Source organism: Camelina sativa, chromosome 12 (genome assembly GCF_030686135.1).
Source record: "Camelina sativa cultivar CO46 ecotype springtype chromosome 12, ASM3068613v1".
In the NCBI taxonomy this organism is placed as follows: Eukaryota; Viridiplantae; Streptophyta; class Magnoliopsida; order Brassicales; family Brassicaceae; genus Camelina; species Camelina sativa.
In genome coordinates, this window is record NC_141891.1 from 20,265,074 (window position 1) to 20,287,135 (window position 22,062).

Below are 22,062 nucleotides of genomic sequence, written 5' to 3' on the forward strand. Positions count from 1 at the left end.
AAGAATGAATGTAAAATAACGTGGTTGGATTTGGATTCACGATCATCACCAAACAATTCATTAAGAATTAAAATAATGTCGCATATAATACATGTGATTGCATTGCACTAAATACACCAAAGTTTTCATACAACGTAACGGCGAGCAAATAAAATAAAAACAAATACACCAAATAAAATTAAATTTTGGAAGAAAATACAATAAAATTAATAAAAATCTCGTCCGTTGGAAAAAAGCCATGGTCTTAAAGGATCGAGTCATTACCAGTGTGTCCAGTGATGACAAGGACATGGTTGGGTCACTTTGTATCTTATTAGCTTCGAGATCTCACTATCTCTCAGTTCCATGTCCTTTTTATTGAGGTCCCCGTCTTCATCTTATCTGCAAATGCAACTTCATCTGAAACCTGATTATTCCTTCTTCATTGCGTCTGCCTCGATGATGGCGTCGACCTCTTTGGGTCCTTCGACGCTTCTTTCTTACGCCTCTTCTTCTTCTTCTTCTTCTCGTCAATTTCATGATTTTGGGTTCAGATTGATCTTGGGTCACGAGGGTGTTCGAGTTCCCTCGTTCCGGCGATTTAGGATTCACTGCGAGTCCAAGGCGAGTTCAGCTTTTGTGTTATCTTTACAATTTTATTCTCTTCTTTTGGGTTTTTGGAATTGAATAAAAAAACTTTTCACTCTCTTCAACTTTGAGATCATTCCTATTGGTTTAGAAAAGTTCTAAAATTGTATCTTTTTTTTGTTCATGTTCAATGCAAAGTTTGTAGCTTTTTTTGTGGATTCAATGGGTCCCAAGTCAAGTCCCCAACTGTCCTCTAGATGAAACAATGCCTCGGATTTGAATATTTTTGATATGTACGATTCAGGAAAAAGAAGTGAGGACGTCTTCCCCAGTCATTGAAAGCTTGTCATTGTCCGGAGATGCTGCTTTGCGTTCTAATGAATGGAAGGCTGTTCCGGATATTTGGAGATCATCTGCAGAAAAGTATGGTGATAGAGTTGCGTTGGTTGATCCTTATCATGACCCTCCTTTGAAACTGACCTACAAACAGGTAGGTTCCTTATTAATGCTTATTTTCATCAATATTGTTGCAAAGAAGCAAAAAAGGAGAGACCAGTCCTTTAATTTTCCACCCCACCCCACCCCAGCACTTTTTCTTTTATTTAGTAGCTATATTTATTAAGACAAGCAGGGTCCAGTTACTTTAAATAACATAAAAATATTCTAGTGTGTTCCTAGATATCATCCAGTTTTTGGTACTATTAAACAAAATATGTTGCCTACCGAGTGTGAGGATATAGCAAAATCAATTCTTAGTAGATTGTTAAGATGATGGTGGTGACTGGTGAGGGAAGAGTAGCTAGTTCACATGCTTTTTCAGTTCCTGATGATGATCCCAATTCTGGATTTTTTTGAAGAATTAATGGATGCTTTTCTAATGCTTGTAGTTGGGCATTCCCATTGGTGGAGTTCTGTTTTAAGATCCTAGAACCAATATTATTTCAGTTAGTCTTCCCATGGTTATTGCAAATTCATTATACTGTCTTTTTGTGAGAGAGGTGGAGAATTTGAAATTTCCAGCGATTCAGATATTAATTATTTATTAAAAACTGAAGCCTTCATCTTGCTTACTTAACTTTTAGCTGGAACAAGATATTTTGGACTTTGCCGAGGGCTTAAGAGTTGTTGGAATGAAAGCAAATGAGAAGATTGGACTTTTTGCTGATAACTCCTGCAGATGGCTTGTTTCAGATCAAGGTATGTGGTTAATGATTTGGAACACACTAGAATAAAGTGTGGAAACCAGTCTGCTACTCATTTATCAACAAGAATAGCGTAAAGCATTAGGGGGATGATTTCATTAATATTTGCATCACCAAGCTGTGCTTGCCTTGCCTTACATATTAACTATTAAACAAAAATCTGTCGAGCTACGTTTGAGATGTTTCTGCTCTTTTTTTGTTTCTTCCTTCTAAGTTTCTAGTTGGTCACACATCCAATCACCATCCTTCCTCTCTGTTCTATAGATGTTCTAGACGGGCAGAAGTTCAAGCTGTAGGGCTTCTGTTTATGCTTAGCTATTTTAACTGCGCTTCTTGGTGCAATAGTTCTAATATGCACTGCTCTTTCATTTCTATCCACAGTTATTTGTATCTTTATGTCTGTTTATTACTTTATGCCAGGTATAATGGCCACAGGAGCAGTCAATGTTGTCAGAGGATCTAGGTCCTCTGTTGAAGAGTTACTGCAGATATACCGTCATTCTGAAAGGTGCGCCAACACTTTCTTTTTTGGGTTTTTTTGACATAATTAGCATACCTATTATTGAAAAGTAATTAGTTGGCTTTTATATAAGTACAATATGGATTTTTGTCACTGTATACTGACCTCATTTTTGTACCGTTTGTTTCATCATCTTGTGTATTTGGTTATAATGAATCAGTTTTAGTTCTCTGTCTTCAGATGCATGTATTGATGCTGTTGAGTCTAGGAGCAGTATGCATGGTTTTTGTAATGATTGACAGTTTTGGTGCCTGTTCAGGAATTTTGTGATTAAGTGTAGTTCTAATTAAACATCTTCTTGAATTCATATTTATCTTATTCCATCACTCTCATGTAAAATTGTAAAAGATTCTTGGATGAGAAAGCAGATCTTTCGTACCTCCGTATACTTGTGTCTCTTCAACTATGTATGCCATATTTGTTTGCAATACAGAGATCAAGAATTTCAAGTGATCTGTATTGCAGTGTAGCCCTCGTTGTGGATAATCCTGAGTTTTTCAACCGCATTGCTGAGACATTTACTTCCAAGGCATCTCTGAGATTTTTGATACTTCTCTGGGGTGAGAAATCATCATTGGTCACACAGGGGTTGCAGGTTCCAGTTTACAGTTATGCAGATATTAAAAGCCTAGGACAGGAGAGTCGTGCGAAATCATCAGGATCTAATGATACCAGTACGTTACTATGTTTTTCTCCAAGGCCTTAAAAGAAGAATCTCCTAATGCTAACAAACTGATGACTGCAGGGAACTATAATTTCATCAATTCGGATGATGTAGCCGCAATTATGTATACCAGTGGTACCACGGGAAATCCGAAAGGCGTTATGCTTACACATCGGAATCTCTTACAGCAGGTTCAACAAGATACTTTTTTTTTTGTCGTGCCAACAAGATACTTTTTTTGCAACCGTTTTTGGTGGTTTCTGTCATCAAAATTTCCTTGTGTACTTTCTGGAAATAATAGTTTTGCAATGTTTTAAACACTTTCCAGATAAAACATTTATCCAAATATGTACCTGCTCAAGCTGGCGATAAATTTCTAAGCATGCTGCCATCATGGCATGCCTATGAACGTGCTTGTGAATACTTCATATTCACCTGTGGCATTGAGCAAATGTATACGTCTATAAGATACTTAAAGGTTATTCTCATCATCCGATTTTGTTAAGTCAGTATCTTTTGCAATCATTGTACTTATATTGAGTTTGTGTTTGCATGATACTTCACTAACATTCCGAGATCAATCACCTTAATTTTTTTCTTAACGGTTGCACCTTTTGGCTCTAGTTCAATTTTATTTTGTTTTCTTTTGGTACAGGATGATCTAAAGCGGTATCAACCAAACTATATTGTCTCCGTTCCGTTGGTATATGAGACACTTTACAGGTTTGTCATTATTCGAGTTAAAAGTTTGCACAATATTCATATTCTGTTGATGATGGACTCTATAAATAGTTAATACTGAAGTTCTGTATGAATTTGTTTCAATAAGTCATAAATCCATCTCTCACAGCTAAGAGACTTTTAGTTAATCTTGTTTCTGGGCAAGCCTGGTGAAGCACACTCCTAATGGGTGTTCTGCTCAATCGTTCCATATTTATGAAAAATAGTCCATTTTGTTACTCATTAACTACTCAGAATTTTCATTATGTGTTGGTTTTTAAACAAGTTTTTTTCACTCTTTTCTTTGTTTCCTCTTTGAGCTCTTCAGTGGGATTCAAAAGCAAATTTCTTCAAGTTCTGCTGCCCGTAAATTTCTAGCACTTACATTGATCAAAGTCAGTATGGCATATATGGAGATGAAAAGGATATATGAGGTTCATGATAGCCTGCATAGTTTGTTTTAAGATTTCATTCTGCTTCTCCCTCTGTGTGGTTCCTGAAGTTTTGATATGGTCTTTGGTCTGTTTTACAGGGTACGTGTCTGACGAAAGAGCAAAAGCCTCCAATGTATATTGTTGCTTTGGTGGATTGGTTGTTTGCAAGAGTAGTCGCTGCCTTATTGTGGCCATTACATATGTTGGCCAAAATGCTTATCTACAAGAAAATACATGCGTCTATTGGAATATCGAAGGTAGTACACAAATTCTATTTCCTATTTTTTTTTTTTTTTTTTTTTTTTTTGTTAGATTTGTATTTATAGTGAAATACTGATATGATTTTGGTTTCCACAGGCTGGTATTAGCGGAGGTGGTAGTTTACCCATTCATGTTGACAAGTTTTTTGAGGTTAAGCCATCTATAATTTCTCTTTGTTTGGCATTGAAAGTTTCAATATCTAAACGACTTAGTTCCAAAATTATGCAGGCCATCGGGGTGACTCTACAAAATGGTTATGGTTTGACAGAAACCTCGCCGGTTGTATGTGCACGGACGCTTAGCTATAATGTAAGTCGTTCCTGCTTCCATATCCTTATTTGTTTTGAGAAAATTAATGTTGTAGAAGTATTAAACTCAACTTCACAAGCTAGTCAAATTTATCTCTTTCCCCACTGAGCTTCCATATCAACCGAAAACAGAAATAATAGAACACAACTTTGTTTTTGTTTCCTTCGAAATTTTTTCGTCTTAATATATAACTGTCAGTTCATTGATCCATCGTTTGCCTTTTTCGACGACTTATTACAGTATTTCGTTTCTCTTTTTTTTTTTGTTGTTGTTAAAGGTTCTTGGCTCAGCTGGGCATCCAATGCATGGTACAGAATTCAAAATTGTAGATCCTGAGACTAATGATGTACTTCCTCCTGGTACAAAAGGCATTATCAAAGTCAGAGGTCCACAGGTTATGAAGGGTTATTATAAGGTAATGTTCCATAAATAACTTACGAAGTTGTAAAAAATGGTGACAGAAACACAAGTTTTGAGTTTCTTCTGAATAGTTTACTAATAAGCATATATATATATATATATATATTGGCTTACTTGGCTCTGAAATAATGCGTATTTTTCTTCTAACTTTATGGTCTCCTCACATTTATGTTTGTTGACTCATCAAGCATCAATATGTTTTTTTGCATTAAAGATTAAATTTGGTTTAACTCATATTTCTGGTTGTGTGTGCTTCAGAATCCATTGACCACAAAGCAAGTTCTAAATGAGAGCGGATGGTTCAATACAGGAGATACAGGTTGGATCGCTCCTCATCACTCAATAGGGCGGAGTCGCCGCTGTGGAGGTGTCATTGTTCTTGAAGGTCGTGCCAAGGACACAATTGTACTATCCACAGGTATAAGCCAAGTCACAAACATGTTCAAATGCATAAATGAACCCAAAATCGATTAGACAAGAGAAATTGGTCCGGATATTGATAACATCATCGTCGCTATAGGTGAAAACGTGGAACCATTGGAAATTGAAGAAGCTGCCATGAGAAGCAGTTTGATTGAACAAATCCTTGTTATTGGGCAGGTGCTTGAATCATCTTTTAAGACTGTTACAAACATGACAAATCTTAGTATTGGTTATTCAAATTGACTTCTCCTTTACAGGATCGACGCCGCCTTGGAGCCATCGTTATCCCAAACAAAGAGGAAGCGCAAAGAGTAGATCCTGATATATCCAAAGAAAAACTAAAGAGCTTGATCTACCAAGAACTGAGGGAATGGTAATAAATACTTTATAAACTTTTAAAATTAGAGCTTATATTTACTATGTTTAAACAATGTTACAGGACCTCAGAGTGTTCGTTTCAAGTCGGACCGGTCTTGATCATCGACGAGCCCTTCACGGTAACTATACATAACCATTCCTCTCTTATTTTTGGCTTATTCAGGATCCGAAAATATCAAAAACCTAATGAAGAAAACTGTTTTATTACAATGTTGCAGATAGACAACGGCTTAATGACACCAACTATGAAGGTTAGACGGGACAAGGTCGTGGCTAAATACAAAGATGAGATTGATCAACTCTACACTTAAGACATCTCTATTAGTCTTGTTCATGTTGTTAATATTAGCTGAACTTAATTAGCAAAAAAAAATATTTAAAAAAATTATTAGCTGAACATTTTGCAGCTTGTAAAATTAAATGTTGTTTCCAAGTTTTTTTTATTATTTCAATTCATATATTGAAGTTTAAATAATTTGGATATTAGTATTAGTAGTGTTCACATAATCTATAGAAACCCATAAAGCGACCAAACAGCTGATGAATGCGCTTATCCCTCACTATCTTCATCAGCTCCAGCTCTGCGCGAGGAATCGAACCTTAACCACTGGCAAAGCCCTCCATGCCCACATCGTCAAGCTCGGGATCGTTCAATGCTGCCCTTTGGCCAATACTCTTGTCAATGTCTATGGAAAATGCGGTGCTGCTTCTCATGCTCTCCAGTTGTTCGACGAAATGCCTCAGAGAGACCACATCGCATGGGCCTCAGTTCTCACAGCTCTTAATCAAGCGAATCTCTCTGGTAAGACTCTCTCAGTGTTTTCTTCAGTGGGTTCGAGGGATGGGTTGCGACCGGATGGTTTTGTGTTCTCGGCACTTGTTAAGGCTTGTGCTAACTTAGGATCTATTGAGCTTGGAAAGCAAGTTCATTGCCATTTTATAGTCTCTGAGTATTCGAGTGATGATGTTGTTAAGTCTTCACTCGTTGATATGTATGCTAAATGTGGGTTGCTTGATAGTGCTAAAGCAGTTTTCGATTCTATAAAAGTGAAAAACACCATTTCATGGACTGCCATGGTATCTGGATATGCTAAAAGTGGAAGAAAGGAAGAAGCTTTAGAGCTTTTTAGGGAATTACCAGTCAAGAATTTGTATTCTTGGACTGCGTTGATCTCTGGTTTTGTACAGAGTGGGAAAGGGCTTGAGGCTTTTTCTGTGTTCACTGAAATGAGGAGAGAAAGAGTTGACATTTTGGATCCGTTGGTCCTTTCGAGCATTGTTGGCGCTTGTGCTAATTTGGCAGCTTCGATTGCAGGGAGGCAGGTTCACGGGTTGGTTATAGCTCTAGGATTTGATTCTTGTGTGTTTATTAGTAACGCCCTTATCGATATGTACGCTAAATGCAGTGATGTTATAGCTGCAAAGGATATATTTAGTAGAATGCGCCACAGAGATGTAGTTTCATGGACATCGCTTATAGTTGGAATGGCTCAGCATGGTCAAGCTGAGAAGGCATTAGCAGTGTATGATGACATGGTTTCTCACGGTGTAAAGCCCAATGAGGTCACATTTGTTGGATTGATATATGCGTGTAGCCACGTCGGTTTTGTAGCGAAAGGCCGTGCGCTTTTCCAATCAATGACGAAGGACTATGGGATTAGTCCATCATTGCAGCATTATACATGCTTATTGGATCTTTTTGGTCGATCTGGACTCCTTGATGAGGCTGAGAACTTGATACATACAATGCCGTTCCCTCCAGATGAACCAACTTGGGCTGCTTTACTTAGCGCTTGTAAGCGCCAGGGACAAGGTCAGATGGGTGTAAGAATTGCTGATCATCTTGTAAGTTGCTTTAAACCAAAAGATCCATCGACTTATATACTTTTATCAAACATCTATGCAAGTGCTTCTTTATGGGGAAAAGTATCAGAAGCAAGAAGGAAACTAGGAGATATGGAAGTCAGGAAAGATCCAGGGTACAGTAGTGTCGAGGTCAGGAAAGAAACCGAAGTTTTTTATGCAGGAGAAACATCTCATCCTCTAAAAGATGACATATTTAGATTGCTTAAGAAGCTAGAGGAAGAAATGAGAAGAAGAAATGGTTATGTTCCTGATACGAGTTGGATACTACACGATATGGATGAGCAAGAGAAAGAGAAGCTATTGTTTTGGCACAGTGAACGATCCGCTGTTGCATACGGATTGCTTAAGGCTGTTCCGGGAACTCCTATACGAATTGTGAAAAATCTAAGGGTTTGTGGAGATTGTCATGTTGTTCTGAAACATATAAGTGAAATTACAGAAAGAGAGATAATAGTTAGAGATGCAACTAGATATCATCATTTTAAGGGAGGGAAATGTTCCTGCAATGACTTCTGGTAAATGGTAAGTCCTTGGCTTCTCTGTTGTAACACTTTGTATCTGAAATTTGCTAAGATTTCTTGAATTGCGTATTGTGATGAATGATGACGGTCACGCAACATCGAGTTGTATCTATCTTCAGTAAAGAACAAGACGATGGGCCAGTTCACTTCACATGCATTATAGATAAACAACAAAAGAGTCACTATTTAATTGCACTTACTCACCAGTCACCAACTCACGAATTTAGTAACGTTTTTATTCTAACTTCACTCACCAACTCATGAATATAATAACAACACGTGCATTGACTTATGCTAATAATTTTACTTTGGTTAGAACTTACAAAAAGCTGCATAAATCTGTTTAGATTCCTTAATGTACAACTAAACCCTTTTAGCAAAAAGTAGAAATTATTGCAAGAATATTATTTCTAGTCACATGCTTTATATAGAGACATATGCAATGAGAACTCCATATGCAATAGAAACAAATAGATAACAAGGACACGTCACCATCACTCTTATAGCCAAAAGCTTCTCGTACTCATAGATCATTTGTGTTCTTGCGTTTGAGATAAACTCAGAGATGGCTACAGAAACCGTATTGGCGACGGCAGTGAGCAACGGCGGCGGAAGCAAAATATGCTGCAAGTCCGGTCCAGGTTACGCGACGCCTCTCGCCGCCATGGCTGGTCCACGGGAAAAGCTCATCTACGTCACCGCCCTCTACTCTGGTTCACATTTCATTATACCATCTTCTACCTATTTTTTATTCAATACTGTTTTTGGACTGAACTGAATCTTTCTCTGGTTCCTCCTCTGTATTTTGATACCTTTTGATTTGTTTGAATGGGGGTAACTAGGAACGGGGCGAGACAAACCGGACTACTTGGCAACGGTGGATGTGGATCCAAGTTCACCTACTTATTCAAGCGTCATTCACAGATTGAAAATGCCTTATGTGGGAGATGAGCTTCACCACACTGGTTGGAACTCTTGCAGCTCTTGCCATGGTGATGCTTCTGCTGATAGACGTTACCTCGTCTTACCAGGCTTAATGTAAGATCCTTGCATTGATGAATCCTCTCATCATATTTCTAGATGATGAATTGACTAATTAAATGTGTGTTTCTTTCTTGTTTCTTGAATGAAGCTCTGGTCGTATTTATGCAATCGACACAAAGACCGATCCAAAGGCTCCCTCTCTGTATAAGGTTGTAGAGCCTAAGGAGATTGCTGAGAAGACAGGATTAGCATTTCCACACACGTCTCACTGCCTTGCCTCGGGGGATATGTTGGTGTCTTGCCTTGGGGATAGAGAAGGAAACGCTAAAGGGAATGGGTTTCTCCTTCTTGACTCTGACTTCAATGTGAAAAGCAGGTGGGATAAACCAGGAAATAGTCCTTTGTTTGGGTATGATTTCTGGTACCAACCTCGGTTCAAGACAATGATCAGCACATCTTGGGGAGCACCTAAAGCTTTCTCCAAAGGTTTTGATCTCCAGCACGTTGCTGATGGCTTGTACGGAAGTCATTTACATGTTTATAGTTGGCCTGAAGGTGAAATGAAGCAAGTTATTGACCTTGGAAATACTGGACTCTTACCTCTTGAGGTAACACTATAACATAAATGTGATGATTTGTTTTTAGTATTTAGTAACCAAGAACATTATCTAATCGGGTTGTTGTTGTGGTTGGCTGGTTGCAGATTAGGTTCTTGCATGATCCGTCTAAAGATACAGGGTATGTTGGAAGTGCCTTGTCGAGTAATATGATAAGATTTTTCAAGAACAGTGATGATACATGGAGTCATGAGGCAAGTGAAGTTTCTTAATGTTATTCTTGTTTCATGTTTTTTCAAATCTATGATTAAACTGGTCTTGTTTCAGGTGGTTATATCAGTAAAACCGTTGAAGGTCGAAAACTGGATTCTTCCAGAGATGCCGGGTCTTATTACCGACTTCTTGATCTCACTCGATGATCGGTTTTTCTACTTTGTGAACTGGCTTCATGGAGATGTTCGTCAGTACAACATAGAAGACCCTAAAAACCCTGTCCTAACCGGACAGATTTGGGTCGGAGGATTACTACAAAAGGGTAGTCCTTATAAGGCTGTTGGAGAAGATGGTAACACTTACCAATTCGATGTTCCTCAGATCAAGGTTTGTACCAAACACTAATATCTTTGGAACGTTTTGACCGAAGTTTACATTCTAGTGATACTGTTTGTTGTGATGTCAGGGTAACTCTCTACGAGGAGGACCTCAAATGATCCAGCTGAGCCTTGATGGGAAACGTTTGTATGCAACAAACTCGCTGTTCAGCGCATGGGACCGTCAGTTTTACCCGGAAATGATGGAGAAAGGCTCACACATAATCCAAATCGATGTTGACACAGACAAAGGTGGTCTCACCATAAACCCTGACTTCTTTGTAGACTTTGGTGATGAACCAGACGGTCCTGCACTTGCTCATGAGATGAGGTATCCCGGCGGAGACTGCACTTCCGATATCTGGATTTGAATAATTTGGCTTCTCTTAAAGAGTGAAGCTGGCTGGATTTGTGTGATTCACTGTTTGTTATGTTTCAATATAGTGTGTTGTAATAAACAAGTGGTGGCGGCTATTTTCGTGATCCATATCATTAAAGTTGGTTACTACTACTCCTTTGTTGCTTATTTATTATATTCCGTGATAAGAAAACATAACCGATTTAAACCGAATTGAACCGATCAAAACCGGTTGGATTATAGATAACGATACTTCCAAAGTGAACGCTTTCAGATACAGCGTATGTAGACATTTGACGAATTATATATTTATCAAGTTTGTCAACGGACATTATCTGGTTAAATTGATTTTTTTGTCTAATCTGTTTGTTGCATGGAGACGTATTTTAATTAATTATAAATACATCACTATACAATAATTCAACTTACTAATTTTGCAGTAATCTGATTTTTTAATTGAATATCGTTTCTCCTTCACATGCCTAACATGAATTACGTGGATTAGGGTGAGTCATTATATAGAGAACGTTCACTCGCATACGTCCAAAAGCTTCCCGTGTGTTGGCGTTACACTAAAAAAAAGGCACGTTAAGAGACGTGTAGCATAACCACTGTCCCCTGCTATAATACAATTCAAGATTTGACTTCACAGAGAGAGAGAGAGAGAGAGATATGGCGACGGAAACTGAAGTGGTGGCTCCGGTGAGCAACGGCGGAGGCAAAGAATGTTGCAAGTACGGTGGTCCTGGTTACGCCACGCCTCTCGATGCCATGTCTGGTCCTCGTGAAAAGCTCATCTATGTCACTTCCGTCTACGCAGGTACGTACAGATCAAATCTTTTTTCTAATGTTCAAAGAATCAAGATCGAATGTTTTCAGTTAGAATCTTTACTTTTAATTCAATGATTTAGTAGGTCCTATGGAATCTTCAGATCGGATCACTAATGTTTTTTTTTTTCTATTACCGGATCTGATCTTGATGTAGGAAACGATGTCTTATGTCTTTTACTTAAATTGAACAAGAATGTCGGAAAAATACTGGTTCCTCTCTGTATTCTGATAACTTTTGATTGGTGGGTTTTTTTTTTAAAAGGAACTGGAATAGAGAAACCGGATTATTTGGCGACGGTGGATGTAGATCCAAACTCGCCTACGTATTCAAGTGTTATTCATAGATTACCAATGCCTTTTGTTGGTGATGAGCTTCATCACTCTGGTTGGAACTCTTGTAGTTCTTGTCATGGTGATGCTTCTGCTGATAGACGTTATCTTGTCTTACCATCTCTTGTGTAAAAGATCCTTCAGCCTTTTCATTTTCCATTTACCCTCTCATTACTTTTGTAAGTTTTACTAAATGGTTTTTTTTTTTTTTTTTGTCTTTTCTTGATTGTGGGATGAAGATCTGGTCGCATTTATGCGATTGACACTAAGGAAAACCCGAGGGCTCCGTCTTTGTATAAGTATGTAGATCCTAAAGAGATTGCTGATAAGACTGGATTGGCGTTTCCACATACGGCTCATTGCCTTGCTACAGGGGAGATCTTGGTGTCCTGTCTTGGAGATGAAGAGGGGAACGCCAAGGGGAATGGGTTTCTTCTTCTTGATTCTGATTTTAACATCAAGAATAGGTATCTTATTTCATAAAAGTTCATTCTTGTTTTAGTTTCTTATCACTATTAGCCATATACCATTACAAGCTAAACAAAAACTAAGGAAAGTGCATATCGTCAATGTGATGACTTGTGATACTATGTTATGTCCCCTCTGTAGACATAAGACATGTAAACTAGAATTGATGTGTATGTTTTTTTGGGGATATTTCAGGTGGGAGAAGCCAGGACATAGTCCTTTGTATGGGTATGATTTTTGGTACCAACCTCGGCACAAGACCATGATCAGCACATCTTGGGGAGCACCTAAAGCCTTCTCTAAAGGTTTCGATCTCCAGCATGTTGCTGATGGCTTGTACGGGAGTCACCTACATGTTTATAGTTGGCCAGGTGGTGAAATGAAACAATTGATTGATCTTGGACCGACTGGTATGTTACCTTTGGAGGTAACATAATCACACATTTCTTTTGAACATGATATCTAAACTACATATATGAAAGGGCTAATCTTGAACGGTTGTTTCTCTTAAACTTATATGTGGTTGCAGATTAGATTCTTGCATGAACCATCTAAAGATACAGGGTTTGTTGGGAGTGCCTTGTCAAGTAATATGATAAGATTTTTCAAGAACAGTGATGAAACTTGGAGTCATGAGGCAAGTGTAGTTTCTGAATCTTCTTTTTTTTTTTTTTTTTTTGGTTCTTACAAATCTATGACTAACCAGCAAACTTGTTTTAGGTGGTTATATCAGTTAAACCCCTGAAAGTAGAAAACTGGATTCTTGCAGAGATGCCTGGGCTTATCACCGACTTCTTGATCTCCCTAGATGACCGATTTCTCTACTTTGTGAACTGGCTCCATGGAGACGTTCGTCAGTACAACATCGAGGACCCTAAGAACCCTGTCTTAACAGGACAAATTTGGGTCGGAGGGTTACTAAAAAAGGGCAGTCCTGTTAAGGTGGTTGGAGAAGACGGTAACACTTATCAAATTGATGTTCCTCAGATCAAGGTTTGTGCCAGAAATTTTAATCTTTTGAGGATTTAATTAAGTTTCACATTTTGCATAACATAGAAGCTCTGTTTTGGTGGATGTCAGGGTAACTCTCTACGCGGAGGACCTCAAATGATCCAGCTGAGCCTTGATGGGAAACGTTTGTATGCAACAAACTCGCTGTTCAGCGCATGGGATCGTCAGTTTTACCCGGAAATCATGGAGAAAGGCTCACACATAATTCAAATTGATGTTGATACAGACAAAGGTGGTCTCACCTTAAACCCTGACTTGTTTGTAGACTTTGGTGATGAACCAGACGGTCCTGCGCTTGCCCATGAGATGAGATATCCAGGTGGAGACTGCACCTCAGATATCTGGATTTGAATTGGGGATGTTTAAAGAGTGACTTATGTGTGTGAAGTTTAAAATGAGTTTTATTGGTTGTTGTGTGTTATGTAAAAGTTGAATAAAAAAGGGAGTAAGAAGAGGTCATTAGATGATCCAGATAAAATACTTGTTTGTACACTTAAGTTAGGCTCCTTGTGTCTCTTATGTTATAAATTAAACTAATAAAAATTTCTACATTTCTACACTCCGGTTCCATTTTTTTGTTTTCAGTATTCTGTTCGGTTTTGTTGTTCACGTTTGAGTGTCAGTGTGTCACCCCATATAAAAGAATATATGATGGAAGGAAAAAAAAACAAAAAAGCAATCGCAGAATGAAGAAAAAGAGGGCCCTGTGGAAATTGTGATCAGAAATTTATAATAGAGTCCGACAACAACAATCACTCTTTATACCTAGATAGATTACAAGTATAAAAGATTGAAGAACCATCATATACCTTAATTTTTTATTTTCTATTTCAAATTCTAGATTATTATATGATGATTTTGTAACTTTTATTATATAGAAATAGAAAGAAATATACTAAAAATGACATCGCTTATGTCGGCACGAAAAAAAAAAAAAAAAGAAGACATCTCTTATGTCAATGATACCAAATGAATATTAAATAAAGGGAATTGGAATATAGATGGAATATAATGAAATAAAGTTTGCGGTCCTTGTGATTTTAGCCATAGAACAGAGCCATTACAAAAAAGTTTCAGGAGTTACAAAGGAAACTTTGAGTTCATATTGGTCATGTGTTAGAGAACGAGAATTGAATTTTATGAGATCTAATCTCCCATTGTTCCTCAGTAGATGTTAACTGATTGGTTGTAGGTTCGAATCATTGTGTTGTTGTTGATGTACAATCCTTGTTGTTTATATATTAAAAAGAATTTTTTTTTATTGGTTTATTTATATTGACAACTGAAAAATAAAATTTACACAATTTTTTCATGTTATTTTCACACATAATTCAGTAAAACGTTCAAGTTGACAAAAAAATAAATAAACCCAATTGTACAAGTATCTGTCTTTTATTATATTTCGGTTTTTTTTGTGTTAACCAAATTTGTTGATTAGGTCTCCACCGTTCCCTTCAGCTTCACAATATAATTTCATAACTTTAGTCCTTATCATACTTTTCACCTGCTGCAACGTGGGCCGTTGCTGAAGACATCAGTTAAGTAGGTGCAAAGAGGGGCTAAGAATCGTGAGGGGCTAAGAATCGTGAGTCGTCGTCTCACCTCATATTTTGGAATAAGATTCTATGAGATAACGATATTTTCGCAACATCAAAACAATCCGAATTAATTGCCAAAGTATTATTCAATTCCGACCTACAAAGTTTTCTTATTATTGAAAATCAGTTTCAGTTTACGATAATTTTTTCTTTTTGCTTAATACATTTTACGAAGGTGAATTTGCTAATAATTAGTTATTTTACTCTCCTTGATTACATGAGCTTCTAGGCCTTGTTATATGCTACACAATGGGAAAACGATAACGCAAGTTTTATGAAGTTATTTAATATATTAATATACCTTTTAACTTTTAGCTTTGCATTTTTTTTTTTGGGTCTGATTATAGATCTTTTCATTTGTAAATAACATAGATAAAATATCATTAGAAGGTCGTTTTTAAACAAATTTTTAACCTAAATGTGTGTATATATTACAAATGATGTTCTACCATCCACACCGAATAAATCTAAACTACATACACTATAACCCAACGTTGATAACTCAACCATGTTATGGTTAGTTTTATGCTTGCATGAAGAGAGTATGGGCTTTAAGTTGCGGTATCTTTCTTAGTTAAAAAGATAGTGATTATAATATAGTACCATTTCGTGGATCACACGTAGTCACGTACGGTACTACTACTTCATTTAATTATTCTTCGGGGACATCCGATACCATTTAATTATTCTCGAATACCCTTTTTTGAAAGGTGAAAATTCGATATGATAATGAATTATCCTTCTTTACGAAAGTTAAAAAAAGATATGCTTAAGCAGTACAAGTTACAAACCAAATCTACCACTATAAATGATGTATCCCCTCCCAGTACCAATAAATATATATAACTCAAAGTACAAAAGAACATCATCAAGCATGGAGTACTACACATTTACCGAAAACGACGAAGAACGTGTATCGGGAAATCATCACGTGAAGAACACGTGGGTGAAAGAACGTTACGAGAGCGATGAAGAAGACGGAGAGGTGAACAAACTTATCCTAAAGGAAGATGAAGAAACTAAGGATATGGTGACATCACCGAGTGGTGAGAGGATGATGTTGACGAGTAAGGTTAGGTATCTCAACTATGGAGCTCTCAAACATGACACGGGGGCTCCGGCAGCTTCCGGTGGTGGAGGAAGAGCCTTGCCTCTTCCGTCGAACAGGTACCACCGTGGCCACCCCAAGTACTACAGATGCAGGGGTTGAAGTGAAAACTCTCAGCAGATAAAAATAATTTCGAATACAAAAATCCTATATTGTATAAATAATTAATAAGTTGAGTATGTATACTCCATGAAAGTTCAACGTGTGTTATCTATGTGCTTTTTTTGTTGTTAAAGTTATCTATGTGCTTGTTATTCCCGCTTTTGTAGACTAATTAATTAAGAGAAACAACCAGTTATATGGAACTGACCATCATCATCGAATTTGTTGTTAGACAACTGTATCTTATACAGATTATTGTTGTTTTCACGTTGTTATTCTAGGCAAAACCTTACAAGGTGGAACTAAATCTTGTAAAAACACTATGAAGAAGAGTGGTCAACGGTTTGTTTAAGAAGAAAATCCTGAGAATTTTGTTAATCCAGAGACTCTTTTGGAGAGAATAAAAAGGTTAACTCCACTCATGGCTAAACAATACAGTCCTGCTACTGTTGAAAATCGTAACTATGAAAGAAGATATTGTGACTAACCAACCAAACAACATGATTTTGTTTCCAATGTTTAATATAATCATCTTTGTCGTGGTTTTGGTTAGCTAGGTTGTATGAATGGTGGGAGCAATCTAGCTTTTTCAAGGCTGATTGTAAGAGTTCCAAACCAGCTTTTTGTTATTGTAAGCACCTACTTTTTACCTATTAAGACTAGCCTAGACTCTAGAGTCTACAGAGTTGTTTAGTTTTTGGTTAATTTTCATATATACGCCATTCTTGCAGATGCTGCCTCCTTGGAATGTTACTGGAATCTTGCGTACCGAACACACACTGACATCAGCCATAGAGGTTTCTTAACTTGGCATATTGTTTTGGTCATAAGATTCTTTTGTTGGCTTTTTCTGATGCAAGGGTCGATTAACGTCAACCTCTCAAATTCTGAAAATTCTCTGCGTGATGGGGCAATCTACATTATCTCTGGCTTTGAAGTCACAATAAGCAATTACCGTTTTAAACTTATTGATTTCCAGTTACCGCTGAACGGCTGAACTTAAAACCACCGTAGCGAATTTTCCAATTCGGTTGAATTAATAGAATCAAGTCCATTATGAGTCAAATTTGATAACTTGACCAATGAAAACACTCGATTTTTGTGTTATTATTCGGCTTAAACGTTTTAAAAGTCCACTTAGGCTTACGTTAATAATACCTTTCTTTTTAGTATTTTTAAAATTTTAATAATTATTTTTAGTTCTTTTCAATAGATTAGTTATAAATAAAATACAGATTTATCTATATACACATACGCCTCTGCAGTGAATATTAGTTTAAAATACCTTTTTCCCATAAATTTTAGTTTTTTTATTATTTAATAATAAGCTTTAATTAGCATATGTAATATTTTATACTAAATAAATTTAGATATACTCTAAATATTTATACATATATATCTTATTCTAACAAAAAAAATCACTGCCTAGTGCATACCTCCGCATAGACATCTAGGCGCTATATGATTGGTCTGCCATCCGTCTAGCGCATAAGCTATTTTAGAACTGTGCTGATTTCCATTTCGAGCAATAACAGTAAACGTCATCCTTTGCTGACATATCAAATACAATACGCAACTGAAACGCCTCAAATCGATATAACACTCCAACTTTTGGGCAACAATTACTACAGTTGTGGGTCTTGATCTTTGTTACATGAATCTACCGACAACGGCGAGAAGACGACAACGACATTTTCACGAAAAAATGGGTTTCAAAACGAATAAAAGAAAATAATAAACTGTGTAACTCAGTGGATTCAAGTCACAATGTTGGGTTTCGGCCATAGAGAGCTTTCTACAAATATGTTTCATGGATTCTATTGGACCTAAATTTACTATTGGAGTAAACAATAACCATTTATAAATCTACAATGACATAATAAAACAAACTTCTCATCTTTATTCTTTAAAAACACAACACAAAAAGACTTAATTTATTAACCAACAAGCCCATGAAGCACAATATCAAATAATTACAAACAATTTTTTAAAAAAAAATTGTATATAAAAATATTATAAATAAGTAATAAAACTTCGCGCGCAGCGCGGATCAACTACTAGTATATTATATTTTACTGATTAATAATTCTTTATGTCATAAATTACGAAAGTATTCTAAAATTTGTGACCATATAGACAATGTGCATGTCCAATTTTAAAAATAGACATGTATTTATTTTAATTATAGTTTTATGATTTAAATTATATATTGTATTTTCATAACTTATTTAAATTTGATCATTTTTTTTCTTATTAAATTATTTGTAGTTTTAAAGAGAAAAAAATATTCTGCATATTTGACCAACGTCATGATTTTATGATTTGACGGAAAAATATAATTATACAATTCTATCATCAAATTCGAGATTTTATAGTTATAGTGGAAAAATAAAACTATATATATATATATGTATATATATATTGAATACTGTTATTTCTAAACCAAAAGTAACTAGGGCAAAAAAAAAATCGAAGTAAAATCTAAAATTGACTACAAGTAATCATCTTCAACAATGGAATGGCAGTTTTATAATTTATTTGATGCTTAAAAGATAAATATTATTAACACATAACACGTACATTATCAGATTTGTTTTTTTTTATAATATAAATCTTTGAAAATAAATCAGATTTCCCAAATAACTTGAATCTCTTGTTGGAAACATTTTAAGGAACACAATGTTTTCCCAAAAATTTTCAAGATGGATGGGTATTGACAGCGGCAATTACAACAAGCACAAAATGGTCGAGTTATACGATTGTTAAGAATCACATCAACCATGGATGATTTGGTCTCTCCTCCCGACTTAAACCATATGAAGTCTCCGAGTGTGCATTTGGTGTGAAAAGTGATGCTACAATGATCACATGAATAAAACAATTTCTCTGGATTTATTGTTTCCTCGCATATGTCGCACCAGCATTGCTCACCTTTTTTTTTTTCGTAACATAGAGATAGCAAATGATCTTTATCATTTTCGTGTTTAACAATTTTTGGCAAAATTGAGCATTTAACATCTAAAACAAATTCACATTCCTCACAACTTAAAACCATTGTTGCCTTATGTTGGGATATAAACAATGTCCCACATCTGAAGATTAGAAAATAAGTTTCTAGTATATAAGCCAAGACCAACTCCAATTAGTATGAGGCCTTTTGGGAAGGAGCCCAATAAAAAATCCATGCGGGCTTTGCCACCTGAACCCAAAGCGGACAATATCATACTAATAGGAGAGTTGGCTTGGGCTTGGAAAGCCCAACAATTGGTATCAGAGCCTAGGTTGAAAAGTGCACCTAGAGGAATGGGTGTTGGCTCTGTGTGGGAGGATCTCTCAAAAAAGATGACATGATTAAGTGCCTCAAGAATACTTCAGGAATAAGGGGGTACCGGAGCCTAGGTACCTGGGTTCCTCTGAAGGAGAGGCCAAAGTATCGTGGTACATAGTTTGAGGGGAGGTTTGTTGGGATAAAAACAATGTCCCACATCTGAAGATTAGAAAATAAGTTTCTAATATATAAGCCAAGACCAACTCCAATTAGTATGAGGCCTTTTGGGAAGGAGCCCAATAAAAAATCCGTGCGGGCTTTGCCACCTGGGCCCAAAGCGGACAATATCATACTAATAGGGGAGTTGGCTTGGGCTTGGAAAGCCCAACACCTTATCTCCACAACCATTACAAAATCGGCCTCCCGTTGAGTAGTTGACATATAATAAATGAGGATGACTTTCATGGAAGAAAGGTTCATAAATAGAACCACATCGCACATCCAAAAGAATCTTCTTATCATCACTTAAGTACCTAAACCCATGAAAAAGGTTTTGACAAACAGCGCAAATGTTTGTTACGCGAGTCTCGAGATAAGAAATTAGAGTGATCGACATCTTGTAGAAGGAATCTATTTTCTTTTTTGGGAGATAAGCACATTTTAGATGAAGGATGAAATCATCACATTCCATGTAACTATAGAATGAACTAGAAAATATTGGATAATTACATGCTTTACACTGCATGCATTCATCATTAGAGTCACTCTCGTCTTTAAGCTTTAAAGTATGCTCCTCATGACTAAAATGCTTTATAACTCCTTTTTCTATCTCTTCGTATGATTTAGCCTCTAAAGTATTATCTGAAATGCCTTCAAGTTCAATTCCATCCCATATCCCAAATCTTGTAGCGCATCTCAAATGAATGGCAATATCCGGACATTTCAAACAAGTATATGCTCCACATGTCCAATTTATCCTTTTATGACAAATTTCACATTTCCAATCTCCACCATCAAGACAATAATTGTAATAAATATTGTGATCATGATGATAGATCTTTATAACATGTGGTATATCAATACAATTTCTATGAATCATGAAATTGCATTAAGGACATACATAAGGATTTGGATCGTCATCCATTCCACAAGCGTTGCATATAAAACTTCGTTGCGGCATAAGGATGAGTGAATGCTCATGAGTCTTAGGGTGAAGAAGAGTGAAAGGGGGTGGATTCTTTTGACAATTGACATCCACACTGAAATTGCAAATAGAGCAATGATATAATAAATTATGAATTTTGTTACCACACAAACAACATTTTCCATCAGTGTAACTCGGAACATGCGTGAGACGCTTGAGGAAGTGTTTAGGATGACAAGAGTAATTGATCTCTGGTATAGATTCGGCGCAATCTTTGTGAAAACTCAATTCACATAAGTTACATGCGTAAGGAAACCGATCTTCAAGGAGTCCACATAAATGACAAGTAAATGTAATCATCATTGGAACAAGGGATACAAGATGCTCGTGGTTCTTTGGACCATCAATTGTTACTACAACTTGTTTTCTTGCGCATATTAAGTCGATGAAAAAATCACATTTTGAACAATAGTAATACATCTTTGCCAAGTTACCTCTACAAAGCTTGCATTCTTCATATACTTCTTCATTTTGTGCAAGTACTTTGATGTGCAAAGAATGTTGTGGATGATAGAGGCGGCAAATCTCTAGATTAGAAATGACACACTCTTTGTGAAAGAAGACTCCAGATCGTAAACAACAAAACCCATCACTACAGTAGTCTTTACCAAGATTACAGCCGTCACATTTTAATCCGCGTGTTGGCATTAATGAATAATATTTATTAAGTATTTTCATAGATGACATAATTATTTTATATGTATTTTAGTATTTTTTTATAAAAAATCTGATGTTTTTTGTTTCACAAATAGAGAGAGCTTTCATATATATATACTAGAGGTTATGCCGTGCTACGCACAGATTTATTTTTACTTTTATTTTACAATCAAACCCCATATATTAGATTATTGAAAAAGACTCTTTCTCTCTTCAAAAAAAAGTTACCCACAAGCTTTTAAGTGAGAAAAATAGAAACCTCCTGTTCTTGTAAATTTCACTTGGTACATATATTATCCTTAAGATATATGTCTAATACTAAATTCAACAAATCAATTTCTAAAAACCTAAAATCATTCAGTTCTGATGAAAACATCGACTAACGATATTTGGCATCAGCATCACAAAGAGATTTGAACAATCCATAGAATAAATAATAATTTATCCATACCCAACCCCAACCGACACTTCATTACTAAAAACAAACCTTGATGTATAATTTAATTTATTAGTCTTGTTTAATTTATTAAATAACAAAATGTATAAAAGATTAGAATTTCTCTCTGTTTTACAATTAGAATGTGTTGTTTTGGGATGCTACCAATTTGTAATACATATACGGTGAAATTTGAAATTTGTATTGTCTTCTTTTTATGTGGCTTGTATTTGTCTTTGCTTTGTAGATGAAACGACAAGTGATTTTATTCCCTT

General features: G+C 36.2%; 5 protein-coding genes, 1 long non-coding RNA gene and 1 pseudogene across 7 annotated transcripts; 6 read left to right on the forward strand and 1 right to left on the reverse strand.

Annotated features, from left to right (window-relative positions):
* The first annotated feature begins 93 nt into the window (after positions 1–93).
* LOC104732271 (long-chain-fatty-acid--[acyl-carrier-protein] ligase AEE15, chloroplastic) lies at positions 94–6,373 on the forward strand. Its single transcript, XM_010451809.3, has 18 exons — positions 94–603; positions 872–1,057; positions 1,650–1,764; positions 2,190–2,277; positions 2,755–2,963; positions 3,035–3,144; positions 3,282–3,431; positions 3,609–3,676; positions 4,002–4,107; positions 4,206–4,364; positions 4,465–4,518; positions 4,597–4,677; positions 4,955–5,092; positions 5,356–5,515; positions 5,618–5,697; positions 5,778–5,893; positions 5,960–6,017; positions 6,117–6,373. Exons 1-18 carry the CDS (start codon positions 346–348, stop codon positions 6,207–6,209), a joined length of 2,229 nt encoding a protein of 742 aa, XP_010450111.1. The 5' UTR covers positions 94–345; the 3' UTR covers positions 6,210–6,373.
* A 17-nt stretch (positions 6,374–6,390) lies between these two features.
* On the forward strand, positions 6,391–8,354 carry LOC104732272 (pentatricopeptide repeat-containing protein At4g14050, mitochondrial). Of its 2 annotated transcripts, XM_019233921.2 has the most exons (2): positions 6,391–6,700; positions 6,784–8,354. In XM_019233921.2, the coding sequence occupies exons 1-2, from the start codon at positions 6,521–6,523 to the stop codon at positions 8,281–8,283; spliced, it is 1,680 nt and encodes a 559-aa protein (XP_019089466.1). In that variant the 5' UTR covers positions 6,391–6,520; the 3' UTR covers positions 8,284–8,354. The 2 variants fall into 2 exon arrangements, with proteins under 2 accessions (XP_019089466.1, XP_010450112.1); XM_010451810.3 differs by having other exon boundaries at positions 6,433–8,354.
* On the forward strand, positions 7,785–10,927 carry LOC104732273 (selenium-binding protein 2). Its single transcript, XM_087479345.1, has 6 exons — positions 7,785–8,998; positions 9,128–9,323; positions 9,418–9,877; positions 9,973–10,080; positions 10,154–10,426; positions 10,506–10,927. Exons 1-6 carry the CDS (start codon positions 8,851–8,853, stop codon positions 10,785–10,787), a joined length of 1,467 nt encoding a protein of 488 aa, XP_087335471.1. The 5' UTR covers positions 7,785–8,850; the 3' UTR covers positions 10,788–10,927.
* A 183-nt stretch (positions 10,928–11,110) lies between these two features.
* Positions 11,111–13,973, forward strand: LOC104732276 (selenium-binding protein 1). Its single transcript, XM_087479346.1, has 7 exons — positions 11,111–11,594; positions 11,868–12,063; positions 12,175–12,402; positions 12,599–12,830; positions 12,933–13,040; positions 13,124–13,396; positions 13,484–13,973. Exons 1-7 carry the CDS (start codon positions 11,447–11,449, stop codon positions 13,763–13,765), a joined length of 1,467 nt encoding a protein of 488 aa, XP_087335472.1. The 5' UTR covers positions 11,111–11,446; the 3' UTR covers positions 13,766–13,973.
* A 1,863-nt stretch (positions 13,974–15,836) lies between these two features.
* On the forward strand, positions 15,837–16,425 carry LOC104732278 (uncharacterized). The gene has a single exon (XM_010451814.3). It carries the CDS (start codon positions 15,887–15,889, stop codon positions 16,220–16,222), a length of 336 nt encoding a protein of 111 aa, XP_010450116.1. The 5' UTR covers positions 15,837–15,886; the 3' UTR covers positions 16,223–16,425.
* Positions 16,426–16,501: 76 nt separating this feature from the next.
* LOC104774359 (uncharacterized) lies at positions 16,502–17,194 on the forward strand. The gene is made up of 3 exons (XR_765311.2): positions 16,502–16,630; positions 16,780–16,853; positions 16,954–17,194. It is a non-coding gene; the product is annotated as an uncharacterized LOC104774359 (long non-coding RNA).
* A 1,654-nt stretch (positions 17,195–18,848) lies between these two features.
* LOC109127973 (uncharacterized) lies at positions 18,849–21,114 on the reverse strand (annotated as a pseudogene).
* Between the last annotated feature and the right edge of the window lie 948 nt (positions 21,115–22,062).

Coding starts and splice junctions, on each gene's coding strand:
- LOC104732271 (XM_010451809.3), top strand. CDS start 346: ATGTCCTTTTTATTGAGGTCCCCGTCTTCATCTTATCTGCAAATGCAA. Junction 3,677..4,001: donor GTATATGAGACACTTTACAG/GTTTGTCATTAT, acceptor TGAGCTCTTCAG/TGGGATTCAAAAGCAAATTT. Junction 4,519..4,596: donor ATGTTGACAAGTTTTTTGAG/GTTAAGCCATCT, acceptor AAAATTATGCAG/GCCATCGGGGTGACTCTACA.
- LOC104732272 (XM_010451810.3), top strand. CDS start 6,439: ATGAATGCGCTTATCCCTCACTATCTTCATCAGCTCCAGCTCTGCGCG.
- LOC104732273 (XM_087479345.1), top strand. CDS start 8,851: ATGGCTACAGAAACCGTATTGGCGACGGCAGTGAGCAACGGCGGCGGA. Junction 9,878..9,972: donor CTGGACTCTTACCTCTTGAG/GTAACACTATAA, acceptor GGCTGGTTGCAG/ATTAGGTTCTTGCATGATCC. Junction 10,427..10,505: donor TCGATGTTCCTCAGATCAAG/GTTTGTACCAAA, acceptor TTGTGATGTCAG/GGTAACTCTCTACGAGGAGG.
- LOC104732276 (XM_087479346.1), top strand. CDS start 11,447: ATGGCGACGGAAACTGAAGTGGTGGCTCCGGTGAGCAACGGCGGAGGC. Junction 11,595..11,867: donor TGTCACTTCCGTCTACGCAG/GTACGTACAGAT, acceptor TTTTTTTAAAAG/GAACTGGAATAGAGAAACCG. Junction 13,397..13,483: donor TTGATGTTCCTCAGATCAAG/GTTTGTGCCAGA, acceptor GGTGGATGTCAG/GGTAACTCTCTACGCGGAGG.
- LOC104732278 (XM_010451814.3), top strand. CDS start 15,887: ATGGAGTACTACACATTTACCGAAAACGACGAAGAACGTGTATCGGGA.